This window comes from Paramisgurnus dabryanus, chromosome 19, assembly GCF_030506205.2.
Source record: "Paramisgurnus dabryanus chromosome 19, PD_genome_1.1, whole genome shotgun sequence".
NCBI lineage: Eukaryota > Metazoa > Chordata > Actinopteri > Cypriniformes > Cobitidae > Paramisgurnus > Paramisgurnus dabryanus.
In genome coordinates, this window is record NC_133355.1 from 601,733 (window position 1) to 626,436 (window position 24,704).

Sequence of the window (24,704 nt, forward strand, 5' to 3'; positions counted from 1 at the left end):
GCTGGATGGTATATTTTAAACCCTGCATGTTTAATTGTGGCTTGCAGGCTGGGATTGCCAGCAGTGCCATTTAATACAGTGTATATTACAGTTATGTTAAGTATGAATGACTAAATATAATAAAAAATAGAACTTCATAGAAATGTAATACATTTATATGAGCTCACAGTATCATGTATTTATTGTACACATGACTTATCATGTACACTCTCAGAAAATAAAGATACTAAAGCTGTCACTGAGACACTACCTTTTTAAAAATACACATTTGTACCTAAAATTGGCTTATTATTAATACCATACTGGCACCTACTTTTCTACCTAAATGGTACATATTAGGACATTTTAAAGGTAATGTCTAGTGACAGCTTTTGTACCCCTATGACTGTTTTCTTGTGCTTTCTATACTATAGTAGACAGGAAGTTCTTTGTTCGCGCCACACTGCATCTGAGCTAAATTCACTTTCATTTTCTCCTGTTTTTCACCAGTAACCAGCATAGGTGAGTAAGCTCTTGTTGTTTTTAATCATTTTTCTCTTATATTTTCTGATATGCTTCTCTTATATTTCTCATTTGTTGAAAATAATGCACACCCAATGTGGTCATGCAGCATGCATGAGGCGGAGTGTCCTTATTGTGGTGTGCATTATTTTCATATAATTCAAAGGAGGAATTATTACGCTTATAACACTGTTACCACATACGTTGCTCTGGTGGTAATTTTAAGACATTTGAAAGGTCAGGCGTGCGTTTATCAAAAAATAATGCATAGCAGTGGAACATTTCTCATCAGAATAAAACATTCAACAGGCCTGTTGTATAAAATATGCTAATGATTGAGGGCTGTATCATGTTTGCATACGATCTGGTTCCTGGTCTTATTAAACATTGAGTTAGCTTTTAGTAAATAAGGCATATGTCTTTCTTTATTGCTGTTTAGTTTTGCCTGTTGCATTGTACATTTTTCAGTTGATGTACCGTATTATGGTTCATGTTATGCTTTGTTTTTTCAAAAAGCTACAGAATATCAAAAAGATGTCCTGTTATGATCTATTGAAAATGTTCTAGTACAATGGCAGCTCAATAAAACCACAGAAAAAAGAAACTTAGTTGCATAGAGCTCTGGTGCATAATTCAAGTCAAGTGTGAAATAAAGTTGTTCGTAGTGCTGAAAATATGATACTGAGAGCAGAATGCAAAACCACAAAATGAGGAAGCCAGACATTTTCCACTAAAATAACCCACATTAAGTTTTGCATGTTTAGTTGAGATCTTTGTTATTTTAGAGACTATATTTGACTGTGCCTTTGATTGTCTATGTTGCTTCCCTATTGCTTCAATACACATATTCATATATGAGCTTTAAGGCAGGAGTCTTTATTTTTTTAATTTTTAATTTTTGTCTGTAAGGTCCCAAAACATAAAAAGGTATGAAAGAAATGGTTTGTCTATGTTATCATTGTGAAAAACTTTTAAAGCATCTATTATTTTTATTGTAGTAGTATATAACATACAATTATATTACATTTACATTATGCATTTGGCTGACACTTTTATCCAAAGTGACTTATCCAGTGCATTACAAGTCGGTATATATTCTATGTTTGTTCCCTGGGATTAAACTCATGATTACTGTATTTGCATTGCTAACACCTGCGCTCTCCCATCTGAGCTAAACATACAAAGTAACTTTCACAGTGATCTTACTACATAGTGAAATCTGAGTTACATACATTTTCACTTATGATCCAAACCAATCATAAATTAAAACACGAACTGAGCCCACATCATGGCCTCAAAACAGTTAGCCTTAAAATCAGATTGGGAATGCAAACAGGTCATCAATGTGTCTGTCAGGAATGTAGAGCTATGTCGTGCAGCAATAATTCAAACTCAATTTCACTATTTACGTGAGACATGATGACACTATATTTAAAGAGCAATCGAGTTAAAATATTTGTTCTAATATAAATAAAACGGAGAAAAAAACTAGATATAATGGCATGGGCTTTTACATATGCAGCAGCACACTTTATAGATCTGCAGCTGAAACTTTCTCTGGCCTATAAAAGCTATTTTTACAATAGCAGCTGGCAGACATTTAATACCACTCATAAATGACCATCTTTAATTCCAATAAAATCTTTAACTTGTTTAGCTTACTGGAAATAAAAGAGAAATGAGATTGCATTATAACAAGGGATCAGACGGTCTTGAACTTCCTGGAACAGAATCAGGAAATGCATTTACATTTCAGACTGACTCAATTAGTTTTTCACCAAAATAGCATTTATATTTTTGCAAACCTTTATAAGAAACCAATAGGTTCTGATGTATAGAAACATCCATCTTTTTTTCATCGTATTATTACTTGCAAACTTATCTTCATGTGGTTATAGCTTCTATGTAGGGTTGACTGTAGCCTATGTAGTGTTGACTCTGTGAAATGTTGCCTGGGGTTGGACAGATTTCTGTGTGAATACAGCTGTCACTATGAGAAGACTTGACAGGTGTGTATGGAGGCTCTGCGTCTTTACCACGTGGAGATGTTGCATTGAAAGCTTATAAAGTAATAAAATGCACTGCATCAAGAGATATTTTTCAGAATTATTTTTGAAGTTTTGGGAAACGAGAGAATTCACAGCTTTACCCTATAGGTTATTATTTTGGAAAGATTAGGCTTGAGGCCTAATTAAACTGAGTGTATCTAATTTATTGTATTTGATTTATGAGAGAGAGAGAGAGAGAGAGAGAGAGAGAGAGAGAGAGAGAGAGAGAGAGAGAGAGAGAGAGAGAGAGAGAGAGAGAGAGAGAGAGAGAGAGAGAGAGAGAGAGAGAGAGAGAGAGAGAAGAGGGGCGCGTGTCGACTCGTGTGCGCGTGCGTGAATGTGAGTGAGAGGTTCAGGAAGCTCAGTCCCTCCGCAGAATCAGATCTTCTTACTTTTTGCAGAGGAGACCGAAAGCAAATGGACACTTTTCATCCCAGACCTACAACAACTGAAAAATGATATCATATGGTTGCAAAACAGAACAATATAAACATAATCTGATTCGTATCGATTAATATAATTTCACCGTCGCGTGCGCGCCTCGCCTCAGTCCATGAGCTCGCGCTAATCGCATCTGACTTGCCCTTCAGGTAAGCCTATTTTTTCCACATTTACATCTTTTAACGTTTAGGTTTTTCACCGTGTTACTTTTTCAACACTCTCGTTTTTGTTTAACGATAATTTATTAATGTTGTAATTTGATTTTGCCCGTTTTAAGCAGCGTCATGTCAGCTAATGGGGGCTAGTGTTAGCATAGCGGCTAAGAGCAGTAACGTTATAGCATCACAGTTTAATTTTTAACATCTTAGGGTAATTTAATCTGCAATATAAATAGTGATGTCGTTTAATCTTGAGGTAAATTATGCTTAAACTCATTCGAGGCTGTATTGGATGTAATGTATATTATTAAATATAATTTTTAAATTCCGAATTTTTAAATTTTAAGACATTGAATGTAAATATAACGTTAGATTGTTGAACTCAACGTAATGTTAAGTTGCAGTTGTTGTTTTTTTTCTTAAGCTTTAAATTCACCCATTGTTTCCACCCTTTATAAAGTGAAAACGAAAGTGTTTTGTAAGTGCTCTCATACTCCATTAATTATTGCTGTATAAAGGCTTTAACATTATTTAGTGGTTTTCCTAAACCTTACCTCATTTTAGACTACCTAGTAAGGCACTTAGTTTCAATTGGGACTGCTTTTTGGGACATCTCAAGCTGTCAATGTAGAGTAGACGCCATGTTTTGGGCATCTACTAAGCTGCCTTCCTTAATGGCAGTTTTGCTCTTTGTGTAGTAGACAACATTTTATGGACTTTCAGGATTTTGTGGGGTTTTAAGATGCTAGTTGGCTGATTATCCTGAATGCATTGTATCGCATCACACGTTTTTAAAACTAGTAGGCTTTTTGACACAGCCACTGTCTTAGTTGCCCACTGAGCGGATGATTTAATTAATGCAAATGTCTTCACTGTATTTCCTGGACAGGCCAGAAACTAGTTGTACTGGTTAGGTTGGATTGCAAGATTGAAAAAAAAAAACAGAACCCCGAAGAACTGGTTAATGAGATCTGTTTACAGTTTTTGCTTCTGCTGCCAATGCAAATACAGAGACCATATAAAATGAATGACACACCCTGATATCTATCTCATACTGAATAATACTAAAGATCAATACAACTAGGGTTCTTATGTTACTAGATAAATAATATAATAATAATAATATGCTAATAGTAAAGCAAGGCATTCATCTGCTAGCTCTACTGCAGTGCAAGCTAATTGTAAAAGACATTTTTCCATTACTAACCATTAGTGGATAATATATCTAACTACTGATATATCTAACATTGTTTTTATTTTACTTCTGCAGATATAATGCATGAGTGTGCCACCTGACCCGATTATTGCAAATAATAAGTTGCAAAATATTTAAAGGAAGTCTGTTTTATCTTGCACGTTTAGATATCTATACCCCTCTCTCAATTCCGGGGGGCTTTCCGGCACATGTCGCAAACTACATCCTGGGTTTTATCTGCTGTATACTCCGTGTTGTCTTTCATTAATATTTTATCTAGCTTTTGAATTTTCTTGTCCACACATTGCAAAAGTAGACCTATTCCTCTGCAGTTTTAACCACATAGTGCTTGGAATATTGGTGTCCTTAGAGCAGGTCAAGTAAAACGTATACACTTGACTGCTATCTTATTTGTTTTGAAGCGCACTTGTTTGAAGACAAATATTGGTTTTGAATCAGTTGCATAAGTTACCGTAAAATGAGGACATTCGTGTTACTGTGAGTTATTTCAGGTAACCACGATCAATACTGCTGTATTTGTTGCTCTGTGTGTGTGTTTTATTTTTTAAGTTAAAATAACATAAAAATATGTGTTGATTTGGCAAAAATGCTGCATTTGTTTTACAGTGTATGTATAATATATTTCTGTTGTACTTCAAGAATGACGACGGTGGAAACATTAAATGTTTGCAAGGTTTTAAACCACTTTCTCAGACAGACGAAATGGGTCTCATGAGTCCAGTTTTGACAGAGGCATGTATGGAGATTTAGGCACATGTTGACAGAAATAAAAACAGTCCTAGAAATCCAGTTCGACGGGGAATAGTGAGAGGTTATTATAACGCAAGACATGAAAAATGCTACATTTGGTGTTGAGGTTTTTGAGGCTAACTAGCTATTCAATAAAGCCAAATTGCTTTAACATATGAGCTAAATATTTTAACATAGCTTGATTTAAAGTTTTCAGTACACTAGACTGAAAGGTTTATAGCACATTTTATGGTGTTTCGGGGTTTCTAGTAGTTTATTGATTTAGATATTTTTGATTACAGTTATACTTCATGTTGTTCATATGGTACCTTGTATTTTATGTTGATGCAAAGTGAACTCTGGAGTTTTGCAGTAATTATCGACACTGTCTTTTTTCAGGTCTAAACATACTGTGAGTACAAAGATGTCTAAGCCCCCGAATTCTGGGTCTCATTCCCAGTCTAAATCCAGGTCTAGATCACGGTCCTACACACGTTCACACTCAAGGAGCCGATCTCGTTCAAGATCCAGAAAGCGCCGCTACAGGTAAACAAATCCCAGGGTTTGAGTGTATTCAGAAATAGATGTAGTAGGTGTAGATTCTGGAGAGGATGAAGAAAATGTTATTTGTATTTATAACATTTTCTAAAGATTTTTTTTTAAATAAGATTCATTTTACTGTTGGTACTCACATTTGCCAATGTCCCAATCCAATCTTAACATGTGGCTTGGTAACACAGGGTGATTTTAATCCACCATAAGGTCACAGAGCAGAGAATAACACATCATTCAGAAAACAGCTGCAGTTGAGTCCTCTCTCCTGCCCTTGACTTTATAAAGTCAATAAACATTCACATAGAAATCACCCTGTAGTTACTAAACTTTGCATCTTTCTTTTCTTCACCAACAAAATCTTTTGTGTTGTTTTGTACTGTATGTAAGGGCTGGGGTGATTTTTCCTTTCGTGTGGTGTGGTTAGTACCTCTTTCCGTAGCCTGTTTATTTCACAGAACATAGCATGTAACTACCGCAGTCCATGCTGGTCAATAATGTTACTTTTTTTCACATTTTTCTAATGAAACGATGCAAAGACATTGCTCTATGATGTGTATTTGGGTCACGGTACCTTTGTATAAGCTCTTTGGTGCGTGTCCAGGAAATTGGTGGTCGTAGATTGAGACTGTTAAACTTCACGGGTTGGTTTTTATGTGGTTTATTCAAGTTGCAGGTCCTCTGTTGAAAGTTTCCATTGTTTTTTTAACCTTTATGCAAATTATGTTTTGGGGTACATGTTTGTAACTTAATGTTATGATTAAGTCAAATCAAATTTATTTATATAGTGCTTTATTACAATGTTGCACAACATACATTATATAGGGCAGAATATATGGTATTATTGGACATTTTATTGTCCCCATAAATAGATTACAATCTAGTTCACCAGTAGCATATATACACTTTTCCTTCAACTATCAGACATAAAATCAATTAATAAAGTACTGTTCTTACATGATTACATTTTTAAATGATTAAAATTTTTCTGTTGTGCATTTTGAAATTTATAGGAAATGATATAGCACTTTATCATGGAAAGCATTGAATACGGTCGTTCTTTACTCATTGCAAATGCTACCTACTTTCAAGCTTTATAATGGTAGTAAATGGTGCTTCTGATTCAAAGCCCAAAAAAGTCCATCTATCCTTCACAAAAGTTATCCACACTGCTCCACGTTGTTAATCATAATTGATAAAAAAACAGGTATAATATAAAACTAGACATGCCTTTCCATCTTACATGATTACAACATTTATTCTGTTGTGCATTTTGAAATTTACAAGAAATGATATAGCACTTTATCATGGAAAGCATTGAATATTTTTAAAACATTTTAAACGGTCGTTCTTTACTCATTGCAAATGCCACATACTTCCAAGCTTTATAATGGTAGTAAATGGTGCTTTTGATTCAAAGCTCAAAAAAGTCCATCTGTCCTTCACAAAAGTAATCCACACTGCTCCAGGGGGTTAATAAAGGCCTTCTGATTAGGGCTGGGTATCAATTCAGATGTTCCAGATCGATTCGATTCCGATTCGCAATCTATCAAATCAATTCGATTTCGATTCTCGATTCAATTTTTGATTCCGGTTCTCGGGTCAGTATTTATACTCGATTCAAGCATCAACGTCAATGAAGCACCTGAAACCGCCATTTTAAGCACTGAATGAATGAATGACAGGCTTGCCTCTCCCTTCTTGGTAACATTGCGCAAGGCAAAAAAGAGGGTGACATCTAGTGAAGAAGACTAGTAATTAGATTAACGTTAATCTTACGTTCAATGTTTGCAGAAATAAATATGAAAGAAAAAAATCGATTCTGCCCTTTGAGAATTGATTTTGAATCGACCGCATTTAAAAAACGATTAATCAAAAAATCAATTTTTTTGCCCAGCCCTACTTCTGATGGCAATCAATCCATTTTTGTAAAAAAAAAATGTTTAGATTACTTCTGTAAAGGATGGATTTACCTTGTTTGGGCTTCAAATCAGAAGCACCATTTACTATAACTCCGATTGTATTTGTCTGAAAAAAGATAATTATACACATCCAGGATGGCTTAAGGGCGAGAAAATTATGTGGTAATTTTCATTTTTGGCTGAACAATCCCTTTAATAACTGTGATGCTGTGGTGCCCCCAAGTTGTCATGAGTCATATCTGCATCTCTTTCATGTTGCTCTGCTTATGTGTCACTTTAACACTGTTCTCTCTTTCTGATCCTTCAGTTCTAGATCAAGGTCCCGTTCACCCAGTAGAGAGAGGAATTATCCCTCCAGAGATTTTCAGGGCAATCGTGGGTATAACCGTGGTTTTCGCGGCTACCGGAGACCCTTCCAGTACCACCGGGGCAGAGGGCGTGGCTTCTACCCACGAGGTAACTACCACAGAGGTGGTGGCGCCCCCTACGGTTACCGCTCCAACAACTGGCACGGCCACAGAGACCAACAGCAACCGTACGACCACTCTCACAGTCCCAGGAGGGGACGATCTCGTTCTCGCTCTATCCCACGGAAACGTTCAGCAAGTCGAAGTCGCTCTCGTCATTCCGACAGATCGTCCTCTGGACGTTCTAGACGATCCAGCTCTTCCTCTCGCTCCTCGTCTCCACGACGACGCAACTCTAGCTCCAAAAGACCCCAGTCCAAAGATGGCAAGGGTAGGGGTTCGCCTGGCGAGGACAAGACAGCTGCCAAGGAATCGTCGAAGTCTAGAGGGAGCCCTCCAGAGGAAGGTTCTAGTAAATGGGAAGGCGTAACAGATTACGAGGCCAGCCCCAAGCGCTCAGGCAATGCAGCATCTACAGGTGGTCCTTCAGAAATTAAAGTGTCCCTGTCTGGAGGCTCTGGCAATGGTGGTCCACTTTGGCGAAGCGTCGGTCCTGCCACTAAAAGCCCACCGCCAAAGACGTCGGCCTCATCCGGCTTTGGCTTCTTTTCAAAGGAAGATATAAAGGGAGGGGACAAATCGGCATCCATCTCGACCGCTTTCAAAAAGTATGTTGATTTTTCTTTTATTTAGGCTTTCGGATGTTTTCCCTCTCTTTCCTTTGTCCTCCTGGCAGTTTTTAACAAATTCTCTTAAATGTGTTTAGCGTTTGTACAGCAGCACAGATCCTTGGAAGAATAGAGCTTATAATGGAAACCAGCTAATTTCAAACTCAAATATCATTCCAAATCTTGCTGGAAGTTTTCCTGTGCTATGAGGTTGTTTGCAATCCCATAATTTAGGAGATAAAGTGTTATTGATGTAAGTATGGAATAAAAAAAACCATCCTGATGAGTGGTGTCTGCATTGCTGCAAAATTGAACCTTAAATTTGCGCATGTATTTCATTGTCATTGGTGTTTTTTTTTTTTTTGCAAATAACCTTTCTTGTCTTACTGTGACTATTCAAGGATAGTGTGTATATGACATAATCTGTATACAGTCTGCTCCTAGACATGCAATTTTTATTTATGTGTGATCGCTCACCCCAGGTTTTTGGCAGAAAAGAAAAAGCCCTTGCCAGACAGGGATAATGGCAGAGGTGAGGCTTTAAGCTCAGGCGACGCCGACAACGAGAAGATGGTCGGTAAGTCGAGAAGCTTTTTCAACGCGCCGGATACCGATAAGAATCTTCCGTTTCTGGACGCAGAGGAAGAGGAGTACCGCCAGGAAATGAAAGACAGGAAGAACGAGGAAGAATCCAAATACAAGGATAAACTCCCACTCTCCGTGCGAAACTTAGCGGAGGAGCGCTTCGGGAAATGGGACGAAGACGTCGAGGAGGATCTGGATGAGGAACTTTACCGCAGTCGAAAGCAAGCAAGAAAGGAAGAAAAGGCTGCCAAGAAGAAAGAAAAGAAGAAAAGCAAGATAAGTCCATCTGGTCTATCGCCCTCTAGAGTACTGGAGAATAAAAGCAGACCACTTTTCCCGTCCGGAAGAGAGGTCTCGCCCTTAACTAAATCCTCGTCAAAGAAAGACCCACAGTTTAACTTCAGCATAAAAGCTTTCGCGGATGAAGGAGAAAGGTATGTCTCGTTTTATTGATTTCTCATTTGTTATTTTGGTACCCTACATGTAAGTGACTCTCTCTCTTTCTCTCTCTCTCTCTGTGTGTTCAGCTCATCAGGTGCATTAGCTAAAGAGAGACGTTTATCACGGGAACTTTCAGCCCAGGGTAAAAAAGATCACGAGGAGTTTCGTTCAATCTTCCAACATGTTCAGTCTGCTCAGCTTCGCAGGAGTCCTTCAGAGCTGTTTGCTCACCATATAGTTACCATAGTACATCATATTAAAGGTAAATTCAGTCTAAACTGGTCTGTCGCTTTTGTGAGGTGATTTGAAGGGATAGTTCACCCAAAAGTGAAAATAATGTCATGAATGACTCACCATCATGTCGTTCCAAACTCGTAAGACCTCCGTTCATCTTCTAAACACACTTTAAGATGTTTTGGATTTAGTCTGAGAGCTTGTTGACCCTTCATTGAAAATCTACGTCCGGAATACTGTCCATGTCCAGAAAGGTAGTGATGGGAGAAACAAAGCTTTGAATCAATTGAACCTTTTGCTTTGCAAATGATTCAGTTTTTTGAAACGTTCAAAACACCATACACTCTGGCGACACCTGCTGGTCAAAATAGTGTAAACGCAGCAAAATCTGTCCAAACATTTTACACTTTTTACAAAATAATAGCAAGATTGTTCTAAAAATATGTTTTTAAGAAAATAAATTATTTAATTTAATTAAGACATAATTAAAAGTGTATTCTGTGTTTTTAGTTTTTTTTATGGCAAACAAATCATTAAAACAAACTCATTTTTTAAATAATGCACATTTTTGTCATTAAATCTGTCTATAAACAAAAAGTAGACAAAAGGTAGTTTTATTCGTCAGAAGGATGAATGTTTTATTAACTTTTATAATAAAACTCACCCGAGTTCACCTACACTGGTCATTTGTGATCAACTCCTACTAGTGGTGAATCATCAGATTTTCGAAACGTTTCAAAACAGTTATAATGTAATGAAGCCTTTTTGATAAAATCACGTCACTTTGGCCAGTTTGAAACAAGCTCCGAACCAATAATTCGAAACAGAAGATTTGTAAATGTTTCCAAGCCTCATGAAGCGTGCTTCGAAATCGTCTATCACTACAGAAAGGTAATAAAAACATCATCAAAATAGTCCATGTGACATCAGTGGGTCAGTAAGAATTTGTTGAAGCATCGAAAATTTTGGTCCAAAAATAACAAAAATTACGACTTTATTCAGCATTGTCTTCTCTTCTGGTTTTGTTGTGAACCGCGTGCAGGAGACTGAAGTCACGTGACTGCAGTGGCGCGGCTGACGTGTTATCGGGTGCGCCCCAGTGTGTTTTGGTAACTCGTCAGGATAACACGTTCACAACAAAACCAAAAGAGAAGACAATGCTGAATAAAGTTGTTATTTTTGATGCTTCAACACATTTTAACATTTTGATGTCACATGGACTACTTGATGACGTTTTTATTATCTTTCTGGACATGGACAGTAAACCGTACATAGATTTTCAATAAAGGGTCAACAAACTCTCGGACTAAATATAAAACATCTTAAACTGTGTTCTGAAGATGAATGGAGGTCACTGCAAAAAATGATTTTCAAGATAAAAAAATATTAGTATTTTTGTCTTGTTTTCAGTAAGAAGATCTAAAATTCTTAAATTAAGATGTTTTTTCTTGATGAGCAAAACGACAAGAAAATAAGTCTAGTTTTAGACCAAAAATATCAAATTTAAGTGATTTTGTGCATAAAACAAGCTCTGTTTAAGAAAAATGTTCAAGATTTTTTGCTGACCCCATTGGCAGATTTTTTTTTGCTTGTTTTATGCACAAAATCACTTAAATTTGATATTATTTTCTTGGGTCATTTTAAGAATTTTTAGATATTTTTAATGAAAACAAGACAAAAATACTAAGAATTGTTTTCTTGAATATCATTTTTTCATTGTACGAGTTTGGAACGACATGAGGGCGAGTCATTAATGACATTATTTTCATTTTTGGGTGAACTAACCCTTTAAAGTTGAATTCTATGCATGGTTTTTATCTGATGATAAATCACTTTTACTTTTCTATATGAATGTAGCACAACATTTCCAGTCCGCTGGATTGACTATGAATGAGCGATTTGGAATTTACCAAAGAAAAGCTGCAGAGATGGAAACCATGAAGCCGAAAAAGAGTCCCGAGATCCACAGGTAGGTGTAAAATACCTAAAATAAATGTAAAAAACAAAATCGTGATTATGGTCTTATTATATATTGAAAATCTTTCTGTATGTTCCTCCGCAGACGAATCGATGTGTCTCCCAGTGCTTTTAAGAAGCACTCTCAGCTGTTTGAGGATTTTGAAGAGAGCGGCTACAAGGTGACACAGAGAGTTTTCAAATCTGAAATTCCTGCCCAAATGTGTACCAGCTGAAACAGCAGAAATGTGCTATGAAGTGTATAATGCTAATACACGAGAGCCCCCGATCTCAGTCTTGTATTACCGAGCGTTACGCTCTCACCTTTCAGCCTTTGTCGTATGATTAATCACGGGCGCGTACTTGCCCAAGCAAAATGGCTAAACAAATGGAAGTGACTATTGAGCCTGTGTCCAAGCCTTTCACTGGACCGCTAATCGATACCATAGTAAGTATATCTCCTCAAGAATGTGTTGTATGAAAACAGTAGGGCTCTGTACTTATCAGTATGGGGAAAGCATGGAGCATGCTGCTTTCCAATGAGATCTGTGCAGTTTTCTGTCAAGTCAACGTATCTTATATCTTTACATATTCTGAGATGAATTAACTCACAAAGGGTCACAAAGATGAAATTTGTGTTCAGTTTGTTCCTAAAGATGGCCAAAAGGTGGCGCTTTTCAGCTGGGGTTTGATTTTCTCGTTATAGAAATCTGCCTGTTCTCATACGGTTGTTTTCATTTTATATCAGCTATTGATTCTAGTTAAGTTTCATATTATTTACCTTCAACTGTATTTAGGTTCAACACATGAATGCATTATTTTAATTTCAGGAGTGGCAAGTCTCTTTTCCGTCTTTCTCGTCATATTAAAATGATTATAATTCCTTATAAGAAACACATTATTGCTGAATTCAGGGACATGCACAGTTTATGCTTAAAAAAAATGACTACACTATTGCAATTCAACAAAAAAATTTAACTTTTCGGGACTTTTTGTGTCTCCACAGGATCATGGTAAAAAACATGACGCCGATTCATTGGATCTTCGATTGGCCATTGAACGCCGTAAAAAAGACCCAAAAAGAGACGGAGGAAAGAGTTCAGCTGGGTCACGCACGCCCAGCCATGATCTCTCCCCTGAAAGATCCTCCAAACACAAGAAATCAAAGTATGTGTTTAGTGGAAATGTATTGTTCAACATCCCACAGATCTTGGCCACATCACTTTTTCAGGACAGAGCGCTCTGTCACTTTTTATAGTCTGTGATAAAATGGGTTGTTTTTAACTACGTTCTCCTCTTTTTTTAAAGGAAAAGCAAGAAGAAACGAGAGCGTTCTCCTTCATCTTCCTCGTCTTCGTCTTCCTCTCCCTCTCCATCCCCTCGTCACTACCGAGTGAGGGATTATCATATGGACGATCAAATGGAGGGTGGAGGAGGCTTTAATAAGGCCCGTCTGGGGCCCAGAGAGTTCCCCGGGCACATGGAGCGTGGACCCCGTGACTATGAGGGTCACATGGACAGGGGTTATGAGAGGGGCAGAGGAGGGTACGACCGTGGAGGATATGACAGGGGTCGTGGGGGTTATGACCGTGGATTTGTAAGTGCTTTAGCGTTCCGTAACAGTGACATGACTTATTGAGCATAGATGTTGTACTTGTTCTGACTCTGTTCCAAAACTTAGTGTCCTACCTCACCGTCTACATCGTAAATAATAAGACATTAACCCTCAGTTTATTTCACAACATCAGTGTTTTGCTTTTTTGTTCTTGTAAGCACATTTTGTTAATGTGTGAAATAGTACATTTTTGTTGGATGAATGCTTTTCAAAACTGAATAAAAACGTATTTGCAATAACATTTTCCTTGCATCTATCTGGCATTGCATTCTGGGATTGTTTTACATTTATGGCAGATGTTTTAATTCAAAACGGCTTGAAGGTTTGCATTAATTTGATGCATGTTTACTGAAAATCAAACCTATGACCTTTGCACCATGGTTTACCAGTTTAAATGCAATCCATTTGGACAAATTTTTTCAGCATCATGGCCAATTCAGCGAGCACAGTGATGTTTATAAATGCACACTAGGGTTTGGGACAGAGCCTCTGTGTTTGTAGCACTACTATATGATTTTTATTTGAACTGTAGTCCTCTTGCATTTCTAGCCAAGAATAAGAGCTAGAGGATGGAACAGAGGAAATTACCCTGGCAACAACATCGGTAATAATCCTCTAAATATGCCCGGTCCCTCACGCCCCCCGGAGGAAGAGTGGGACCCAGAATACACCCCTAAAAGTCGGAAGTACTTCCAGGTGAGCTGAAATATTGCAATATGCACTTGTTTCTGGGTTTATCTTATGCTTACAAACCTTAAGTGTTTAAACACTGCAAAAATTGATTTTCTAGAAAAAAAATTCTTAGTATTTTTGTCTTGTTTTCAGTAAAAAATTCTAGATAAAAATGCCTTTTCTTGATGAGCAAAGCGACCCAAGAAAATAAGTCTAGTTTTAGACCAAAAAAAATCAAATTTAAGTGATTTTGTGCATAAACCTAATAATGCATACAAATATTATTATTATTATTATTATTATTATTATTATTATTATTATTATTAAACCAAGCAAAAAAATCTGCCAATGAAGCATTTTTTCTTGGATTTAGTGTTTAAGAAAAATGTTCAAGATTTTTTTTTGCTTACCCCATTGGCAGATTTTTTTGCTTGTTTTATGCACAAAATCACTTACATTTTATATTTTTGGTCTAAAAACCAGACTTATTTTCTTTGGTCGTTTTGCTCATCAAGAAAAAGCATCTTAATTTAAGAATTTTTAGATATTTTTACTGAAAACAAGACAAATATACTAAAAAAATGTTTCCATGTAATTTTTTTTTGAAGTGTAGATGATCTTTTATTAACTATTAAAATCTGGTATTGTAATGTAATTTATTTCTCATAATCCCATCCTTAACAGCATGTAGACACTGGCATTGATCCCTTTACATGTCTATCCTATCAAATGAATGGTTGACTTTTTGCCTTTCTCCCATTTGATCTCTTCTGACTGCAGCATGATGACCGAGACAAGGAAGCTGAGATGAAGTGGTTGGACACTCGGGGACGTGGCAGAGCGAGTTTCCCGCGCACCAGGGGTACATTCATGGTTCGCAAGGGTGGCAGCAGCGGCAGCCCCAAATGGACCCACGACATGTTCCCGGGCACCACCGAAGAGGGAGAAATAGCAGACAGCAGTGCAGATCATAGCCTTAAAGATGATGACAAGTCTGGGGAAAGCCCTACTTCCAAGCCATAGACATTGTTGTTAGCATCTATCTTCATCTGTCTGTCCTTCATGTCTGTCCTCAACAGCAGCTAGTGTGACATGAGACACCTTGAGAAGGAAGAATTGTCTGTCATGCATTACCGTATGGGTAGAGCAGTGTGATTTAACATCATTGTTTCATATTTTTTATCTTTTATATGTTTTTTTTTTTTTTTAAGGGTGTAGGGGGTCTTTGATGTCTTCTTTATGAGTGATTGTAAAAATAATTTGGGGGAAAATAGGAAATTGGTCTTTAAAGGAAAAGGTACCTTGCAGAGGACGTCTCTGTATGAGCAGCATGTGTTGGCTTTAATCATTCTAGATTGCAAATTGATTTTTGTTTAAAAAACTGCACCTGTGCCTTAGGTTGAACTTGGATTTTGCTTTTTTATTTTGTGTAAATCATGCATATATAATGCAAACATTAATTATTCCCCCCTTCTTTTATTTTGAGTCCCATTGATGGTAAATTGTTGTACTTGACCTATTTTTTTATGTACAGATTTCTTACTAATTTGGTTCTCGTATATTTAACGTCTAATTTAAACACATTTTTGCTGATGAATTATAATTCTAGCGTTCAGCGTAACATGGAAAAGAGACGCATAGCTTTGTGAAATGTAATTACTTTAGCTTTTCTATATCAAGCAAAAAAAGTTTTAGATGATAATTCATCCCATTTTAAAGTGTAACATTTAGCAAGAATTTGCTTGTAACGATGCATTTATTGCAACAAAATACTGTTAAACCAACCAAATAGTTATCACCTGCACCTGTGTTTAAAATGACTGATTGTGGCAAATTTTGCCATCATTACATTTGGTGAGATTTTTGTTGATTTGTGCATGCTGCACTGTACAGACAAGGTATAAAATGAGCTTATAGGACTGTGCTGCTGTCTGTAGTCTATAGAGATGATAATACTGTAACCCTGTGATTTTTCTGTTGACATGTACAAACTGCTCAGTCAGTGCTTTTGATCTCCATGGTGAATCTGAAATAAAAACTTATCCAAGTCATCTTGTTTTCAGTTGAAGCTTCATCAACGGTATTTAAAAAAAAAAAAGAAGTGTTTAAAGGGTTCTTCAGAGCAATGCGACAGAAGAACCATGTTTGGTTCCTCAATGGACGATTCAGTCAAAGGTTCTTTGAAGAATCATTTGTTTCATACCCCTACAGTAAACGAGTCTGGGCCGGATCGCCACCTGATCCGCTGACTTTGTCCCAGATCCGTCCTGGAGTTGTCTGCTGTCTGGGTACCTTTTAAAATAATTTTTTTTTAAACTGAAAGGTTCTTCGGATTTCAAAGGCTTTGTATGGAACCATCCAAACAAAAATGTATCATCTATACCATCAAGATTCTTGAAGTACCTTTGTTTTTTAAAGAGGACATATCATGAAAATCTGACTTTTATGTTTAAGTGCTATCATTGGGTCGCCAGTGCTTCTATCAACCTAGAAAATGTAAAAAAAAGATCAGTAACTTAGTTTTGATAAACCATCCTCTGCAATATGTGAAGAAATAGGTCATTGAAATTTGCCTCCCCTTGTGATGTCAGATCCAGAGATCAGCTCATTTGCATTTTAAAGGACACACCCAAAAACGGCCCATTTTTTCTTACACCTAATAAGTGCCAATTTTAACATGCTATAATAAATAATCTTTTGTGTATTGAGCTAAACTTTACATATGTACTCTGGGAAACCAAAGATTTATTTGAAATCTTTTAAGGTGACATAGAATGATTGAAGGGGGTATTTATCCTTGTTCTGTGATGTGACATGTAGACAAAAATGTTTTGTTTGGGTCTGTAATGCCTCAGAAGCTTTCTAAAAACCTCTCTCAGAAAGCTCTATTAGTGTGGGGGATTTTAAACAAGTGGTTTTGCACCTATTTGGCTCCCCCTACTGGCTTAACTTGCAATCTCATTATTGATTGGCTGACTTTGCTGCCACTCAAAAAATGAAGCCAATTATTTTAAAGTGGAGGGGCAGTGAGATGCCTGTGATGTCATAAGCATCAGTTTTTCAGATTGGGCCGTTTTCTGGCTGACATTTCTAAAAGAGAAATTTCTATGAGACTGAGATGTTTAGCATGTCTAGAGCTTTTTGTATGTTCGTGAATGCAGGTAGACTACCATTATTCAACAAAGACAAGGTAAACATGTTTTTCATTCTCTGTCCCCTTTAAAAAGTCTTGTGAAATGTCCCCTTTAATATTATGTCGTATGTATACTGTACAGTACATATGTGAAATTTTGTAGTCATGTGACCTGAATGATATTTGTTGTGTCATAAAGAGTGGAGAAAAATTTGTATTGTATCCCACAATGCTTTGTGCTTCACACTCTTTTTGGTGTAACATGTGGACCAGAAGTAAAATCAGTAAAAAAATGCTATAGATGCATATTTCAAAAATACATAGAAAATACAAAAGCATTTAAAATATATAAACAAATATTATTAAAAATTAAATGTGTATTAAAATTAGGGCTGTCAAAAGATTAATCGCATACAAAATAAAAGTTTGTGTAATATATGTTTGTGTATTGTGTGTAATATTACGTATATATAAATACACACATACATGTATAAATTTAAGTAAAAGTTTATGTATAATTTTTAAAAATGTATATATAATATAAAAATAAATATATGAATGTAAATGTTTCTGAAATAGATGCATGCTTGTATGTGTATTTATATATACAAAATAATTACACACAGTGTACACACATAGGCTATATTATGCCCAAAACCTTTTATTTTGTATGTGATTAATTGCGATTAATCTTTCGACAGCCCTAATTAAAATATATATACAAACCTGTATGGATCTTAAATGCAACATTAAAGGGAAAGTTCACCCAAAAATGAAAATTCTGTCATCATTTTCTCATTCTAATGTTTTTCTAAACCTGTATGAATTTTGATAAATGATGGTAAACACAGAGCTGATGGTAACCGTTGACTTCCATAGTAGGAAAACAAATATTTTGGAAGTATTGTGATAAACGATGAAGATATTAATGATGGTAAGAAGCACAGTTGACAGTACCCATTGAATTCCATCATATTTGTTTTTCCTACTGTAAGTCAAGGGTTACCATCAGCTTTGTGTTTACCATCATTTATCAAAATATCTTCTTTTATGTTCATCAGAAAGAAGAAATTCAAACAGGTTTAGAACAACATGAGGATGCGAAAATGATGACAGAATTTTCATTTTTGGGTGAACTGTCCCTTTAAAATCTCCAAATTATTCAGATGACACGTGCTTATGAAACTGACCACAGAAACCTCCACAGTAATATGCAAATCATGTAAAAAACATGGAGGTACATTTCACACAAGTTCCCCTTAAAACAATCTAATGGTAGTGAACTCGGGTCAGCGTTCCCGTGCCTGTGACCAGAATATCCGGCTGTCCGTTTCTCCAGATCTCCCGAACGATTCTCTCTCTCTCCTCCAGTCTCCTGGCTCTCTCCAGCTCCTCTGCAGAAGTAAACACATTGATGCTTTTGATAGTCCCAGTCAGCTGACTCTGATCGCTCGCGGCGGGGCTCACAGTAACCGTGGGGAGCTCTAAATCTTCATCGTCCAGTTCCTCACTGTCTTCTTGCTTTTCCTCCTCTTCCTCCCTGGACTCTTTAAGGTGTCTCTTGTCGGGTGTCTTCACCTTTGACCGTGGCCTGCAGGTGATGCCCAATATGAGAAGGACCAAAGCCAGGAGAAGACCAGAACATACCCCCAGCATGAAGTACAGCGCAAAGCTTTCCATGTTGGCTGTATATGGGGAGAATAACATGGGTTATAACTTTGAACCTGTGCTTTTTAAATATATCTTGAGTTAAGCCAAAAAGGGATAAACCCAACCACTGGGTTGTTTAACCCATTTAACCCAATGGATTGGACTGGTCCCCTTTTGACCCAACGCTGCGTTGAAAATAACCCAGCATTTACAGTGTAAGGATTTTGGTACAAATGTATTAATATCCTGTTGGAATTTGTGAAAAGCAGTAAAATGTTAATCAAAACATTTAAACTGGAAATATTTAAGCCATTTCTCATAAAATCAGAGGTGTGAAGCCAAATCAAACAGAACACTTAGTCCTTGGATTGGGTTCTTGTTTTGTTCTTGGTTGAGGAGTGTGAAGGTTTCTTGAAAACAAACTTCTTTGTAAAAGTTCTTGATGACACCTTTCAGGATTAGCTTTTTTAACCTTTACATGGTAAGTGTAACCTTTATGTGGTGGTGTGTTGTTTTACCTTTGATATGGGCATAAGTGGCCATGCTGTTACTCAGCAGCTCCATGTCTTTCCGAATCGGGTTCATTTTAAATCCAAACTTTCTATCAACTTTCTGTACTGTATCCCAAAATCGTCTTTAGCTCCTGTGGTAAACAAATACATAAATCACTAACAATCACTTACTGTACATAGGCCTACTGCATAACAGCTGCAAAATCTTCCTGATGCTCAGTTTTAAGACATTACATAAGCAGCACAAAAGGTTGTGGGTTCAATCCAAGGGAACTCTAAATCACTTTGAATAAAAGCATCTACCAAATGCATAAATACGCTCACCTAAATGATTATCAGGAACACCTGTTCAATTTCTCAATAATGCAGTTATCTAATCAACATGGAAGTTGCTTTAATGCGTTTAGGGTAGTGGTCCTGGTCAAGACAATCTCCTGAACTCCAAACTGAATGTCAGCATTTCTAGGGTTTACAAAGAATGGTGTGAAAAGGGAAAAACTTCCAGTATGTGGCAGTCCTGTGGGCGAAAATGCCTGGTTGATGCTGAGGTCAGAGGAGAATGGGCCGACTGATTCAAGCTGATAGAAGAGCAGCTTTGACTGAAAAAAAAAACACTCATTACAACCGAGGTATGCAGCAAAGCATTTGTGAAGCCACAACACGCACAACCTTGAGGCGGATGCGCTACACCAGCAGAAGACCCCACTGGGTACAACTCATCTCCACTACAAATAGGAAAAAAAGGCTACAATTTGCACAAGCTCACCAAAATTGGACAGTTGAAGACTGGAAAAATGTTCCCTGGTCTGATGAGTCTCGATTTCCGTTGAGACATTCAGATGGTAGAGTCAGAATTTGGCGTAAACAGAATGAGAACATGGATCCATCATGCCTTGTTACCACTGTGCAGGCTTTACCACTTTAGGCCCCTTAGTGCCAATTGGGCATCGTTTAAATGCCACGGCCTACCTGAGCATTGTTTCTGACCATGTCCATCCCTTTATGACCACCATGTACCCATCCTCTGATGGCTACTTCCAGCTGGATAATACACCATGTCACAAAGCTGGAATCATTTCAAATTGGTTTCTTGAACATGACAATGAGTTCACTGTACTAAAATGGCCCCCACAGTCACCAGATCTCAACCCAATAGAGCATCTTTGGGATGTGGTGGAATGGGAGCTTCGTGCCCTGGATCTGCATCCCACAAATATCCATCAACTGCAAGATGCTATCCTATCAATATGGGCCAACATTTCTAAAGAATGCTTTCAGCACCCTGTTGAATCAATGCCACGTAGAGTTAAGGCAGTTCTGAAGGCGAAAGGGGGTCAAACACAGTATTAGTATGGTGTTCCTCATAATCCTTTAGGTGTTCCTTTATTTAAGTAACATTAGGGTCATGGGTTACCCATGCATCTCTTACCCACCATGTGAACAGTACTAATAATGAGACTTGTCTTAGCAAACACATGCATAATTTGTCAAATACTTCCCAACTTATTTACTTTGGCCCCTAAAGCTGAAATTGCTCTAATTGTGCCATTATAGCCTCGGTTACCCTTAAGAGAAAAGCAGTAATATATCCGTGTTTTTCCCCACGGGCCATTTGTTGCTGTTGTTGTCATTGCATTGACCCGAGCTTCACTCTCTGCTCCCACAGACTTCTCTGCTGTTCCCACAGGAACAGAATTCCTACTTTCACATGCATGCTCGGGGTCTGCGTGGGACTCTTCCCTGGGAAACTGGGAAGATTCCAGATTGTGTCACTTCTCTCCATAAAAGAAGAGAGGATGGGGGATTAAAGTTTAACATCTGGATCAGGATTTCCCAAACAGCCGCCATGTGCTTGAGTAACACGAGTCTCTGGGAATGTGGAGCACAAATGCATTGAACATCAAGTGAGGAAACTCTACTGGAAAATAATGAAGTGACTACCAGTGTGCGCCCACACTATAAAGTCTACGGTGGCTGAAATCACGCAGAGATCACGGAAGACTTCCTGTTATTGACTTCCTGTTTGTTTCCTCCCGAGGCCTGTAATTACAGTGCACTTTAATCTACACCGCCCTGATCTCTATCTGTCACACTATTGGCAGGACAAGGGCACATGTTCAAGTACACTAAAGTACTTTTTTTCGTTATATTAACATTTGATTGGCCAAACTCAAAGTGTTTCCAAATTTTTACCGCATATTAAAATCACTGGTGAATACCAGCTACCGATTTTGATGTTTGTGGAATTTTTTTAATAATTTATCATGAAGGTTAAGGAAGGACGACAGAGAATTGATTGTCCAACGGTATATTGATTGTGAGGTTTAGCAACCTCAGTGGAAGTTTTAAGGGATAGTTCACCCAAAAATGAAAATTCTGTCATCATTTACTTAACCTTGTGTGGTTCTAACGTTTCTATTTTCTGTTGAACACAATAAATTAGGAAAAACAAATCCTATGGAATTTAATGGGAACCGTGAACTGTGCTTACCATTTTATCAAAATATCTTCATCAATCATCATTTATCACAATACTTTTACTACTATCAATGGTTTCCACAAGCTTATCATCTTTATCAAAAAATACATACCGTTCTAGAACAACATGAGGGTAAATTTCATTTTTGGGTGAACTATCCAGGTACAATATTTCCCTTAAGCAATTTTAAAAGCAAAACATATCTGGGAACTTTTTAAAATCAAATCTCATCAGCTCTGAAATGGCAAGTAAGACAAAAATAAGAACGTCTTCTTAGGAGAAAACATCAGCAGATATATTCTTAAACACAACATCAGTAATATTGTATAATTTTGTTAAAGTTTTGAGGATAGACGGTGAGGTTAAGCAAACACAAGCAACAATCTTATACAAATGCCAAACTATGATATCATAATTACAGTAAAAGCTTGTAAACATGTTTGTTTTGCTCCGGGCACAGATTATTGTTGGACGTATGCCATAAACTCCACATATATATTCCTACTAAAGAGAAAGTAAATCAGACCGCCCTGAAACAGCATCAAGCACCTGTCTAAACCTTTCCCGAAATGCAAACTTGCAAAACCCAGATGCCTTGGAAATTGCTGATATTGTGCTTTTTGTATATTCCCGTTTTTTAAAGCATTGAGTCAACAAAAAGCTAAATTGGTACATTTCAGGATTTAAGTTTTGTCATTAAAGTATTTTTACATATTATTAAGATTGTTTTGTGTGTTTTTTTTAACATAATGCTATAAGTGGTTGCTTTCTGGCTCCTGCCAAGTCTCTATGATGTTTTGGTGTCTTAATGCAAGTTGTTTAAATGGCTTTAAACTAAGCACATTGGATTTTTTTTACCAGTTTTTCTGTCCAACAAGTAAAAACTGAAGGTCTAGTTGTTAAAAAGTAATAGCTCGCCTTTCATCAACAAGCCAATTTAAAATATCCTTAATGCAAATGCATTGTGTGAAAGACAAATTCAATTCTTAAAGTACGCTGTGAAAAGTTGGATCAACCTAAAATATTACTTCAATGGTAACACTTTTAAAAAATAAAAAACTTTTTTCATGTTTAAGTGCTATAAATGGGTCCCCGGTGCTTCTATCAATCTAAAAAATGTGAAAAAGATAAACCCAGTAACTTTTGGTAAACCATTCTCTGCACGCATGTGATAAAAAGTAATTGAAATTTGGCTCCCTTTGTGATGTCAGAAGGGGATAATACCACCCCCTAATCTACACTATCCAACCACGGCACTGCCATTTGGTAAGGTCAGCTCATTTGCATTTTAAAAGACACACCCAAAACCGGCACATTTTTGCTCACCCCTACAAAGTGGCAATTTTAACATGTTATAATAAATTATCTATATGGTATTTCGAGTTAAAACTTCACATATGCACTCTTGAGACACTAAATTTATTTGACATCTTTAAAAAAAAGTCTTGTGAAATGTCCCCTTTAAGTTGAAAAAAAAAACTTTTTTAAGTTTTACCAGCTGATGTAATATTTTAAGTTGATGTCCCAGGGTCAACAGGGACAAGTCTAAAGTTGGATTAACTTTAAAAGTAAAATTTTTGGTGTTACCAAGTAACTTTTTAAGTTGAACCAACTTTTCACTTTTTACATTATAATGTTGCCCTCAGGACATCAACCACTTGGCAAAATCAGGAGAGCCGTAGGGCAGTGGATGGTTTAGATCCCTAACAAGTATCAATGCAACTATCTGGACAACTTTAAGATAAGTTTTGATGTTTTAGTCCTCTAAAAAAAATCTAGTCATCTGGAATAAAAATGTAATGTCTTACCTTTCCAAACAAATCATCCTCATCTCTGTTCTTCTGTCTTGGTCACAACTCTCAGAACTAAAACACATGAACTGTCAGAAAGATAAGTTGCACATCCAGAGGGCAAAGACGATGTGACCTCTCACCACGTTAAACTTATTCGGACGAGCTGGAACACAGACAGGCGCTCTCTTTAACTTCTTTTTCACACATATCTGCATCTGATGCCGGGTGAAAAAAGTGCAGCAACAGAAGCGGCCCTCTGTGGTCACACACAAACAGAGCTTCTCTCTCTCTCTGGGACAGACCATAGGAAAGCAGTTTGGGTAAAGGGAGGTGTTTCCTGTCAGAGGAGAAAATATAGTAAGGGAGGGGTGCACGGCATGAGAATTTACAGCCCAGGCCACATTTCACACCCACTGGGTCCCGGATCCATTTTAACCTCATGTCCGTGCATGCAAATTTGAAGATGATAATTGTCTTTTCTTTAAGCTTGTGTTAAATGTAGTTTGTGTTTTCAGAGTTTTTATCACACAAATCCAAATGAACTTGGCATTAATACTAATGCACACTGTCAAAAATAAAAGTACAAAAGCTGTCACTGGGATGGTACCCTTTAAAAAGTTCCTATATGTACCATTTAGGAACCTACCTTAGAGGCGTTACATGTCCGACACCAGAGAGATCTGTGTGTTCAGGGTTAAACCGATGGGGTGGAACAGGAAACGACTGCAACAGGCCGGCTGCTTCAGGCTAACATCAGATTTAAAGAGCTTTTTGTGCCACTGTCTGAAGAGAGGTAGACACCTGAAAAGAAGCATGTGTCATCTTGGGCTTTTTTAGCCATTTAAAAACTGCTGTCTTTGAAAGTAAACTGAGTCATGCTTCTTGCTTCCTAAGGGCCTGATGAAAGAGATAAAGCAGCTGTGTGGCTTAATGAGTTCAGTATGGGCAATGTCCTGCCTAGGGCAGGTGCATGCTGGGAAATTGAGGACATG

General features: G+C 37.2%; 2 protein-coding genes across 4 annotated transcripts; one reads left to right on the forward strand and one right to left on the reverse strand.

The window, feature by feature from the left end:
- The first annotated feature begins 384 nt into the window (after positions 1-384).
- On the forward strand, positions 385-16,196 carry thrap3b (thyroid hormone receptor associated protein 3b). 3 transcript variants are annotated; one of them, XM_065284782.2, is made up of 11 exons: positions 385-501; positions 5,493-5,639; positions 7,875-8,642; positions 9,125-9,661; positions 9,755-9,930; positions 11,760-11,871; positions 11,965-12,040; positions 12,865-13,025; positions 13,167-13,455; positions 14,023-14,169; positions 14,926-16,196. In XM_065284782.2, exons 2-11 carry the CDS (start codon positions 5,518-5,520, stop codon positions 15,166-15,168), a joined length of 2,631 nt encoding a protein of 876 aa, XP_065140854.1. In that variant the 5' UTR covers positions 385-501; positions 5,493-5,517; the 3' UTR covers positions 15,169-16,196. The 3 variants fall into 3 exon arrangements, with proteins under 3 accessions (XP_065140854.1, XP_065140839.1, XP_065140846.1); XM_065284767.2 differs by lacking the exon at positions 385-501 and adding an exon at positions 2,890-3,139; XM_065284774.2 differs by lacking the exon at positions 385-501 and adding an exon at positions 4,909-5,096.
- eva1bb (eva-1 homolog Bb (C. elegans)) lies at positions 15,271-24,043 on the reverse strand. The gene is made up of 3 exons (XM_065285354.2): positions 23,728-24,043; positions 19,447-19,571; positions 15,271-18,963 (listed from the first exon to the last, which is right to left on the reverse strand). Exons 2-3 carry the CDS (start codon positions 19,511-19,513, stop codon positions 18,548-18,550), a joined length of 483 nt encoding a protein of 160 aa, XP_065141426.1. The 5' UTR covers positions 19,514-19,571; positions 23,728-24,043; the 3' UTR covers positions 15,271-18,547.
- Positions 24,044-24,704: the final 661 nt, after the last annotated feature.

Coding starts and splice junctions, on each gene's coding strand:
- thrap3b (XM_065284782.2), top strand. CDS start 5,518: ATGTCTAAGCCCCCGAATTCTGGGTCTCATTCCCAGTCTAAATCCAGG. Junction 9,931..11,759: donor CATAGTACATCATATTAAAG/GTAAATTCAGTC, acceptor ATATGAATGTAG/CACAACATTTCCAGTCCGCT. Junction 14,170..14,925: donor AAAGTCGGAAGTACTTCCAG/GTGAGCTGAAAT, acceptor TTCTGACTGCAG/CATGATGACCGAGACAAGGA.
- eva1bb (XM_065285354.2), bottom strand. CDS start 19,513: ATGAACCCGATTCGGAAAGACATGGAGCTGCTGAGTAACAGCATGGCC. Junction 18,964..19,446: donor CACTTATGCCCATATCAAAG/GTAAAACAACAC, acceptor CCCCATATACAG/CCAACATGGAAAGCTTTGCG.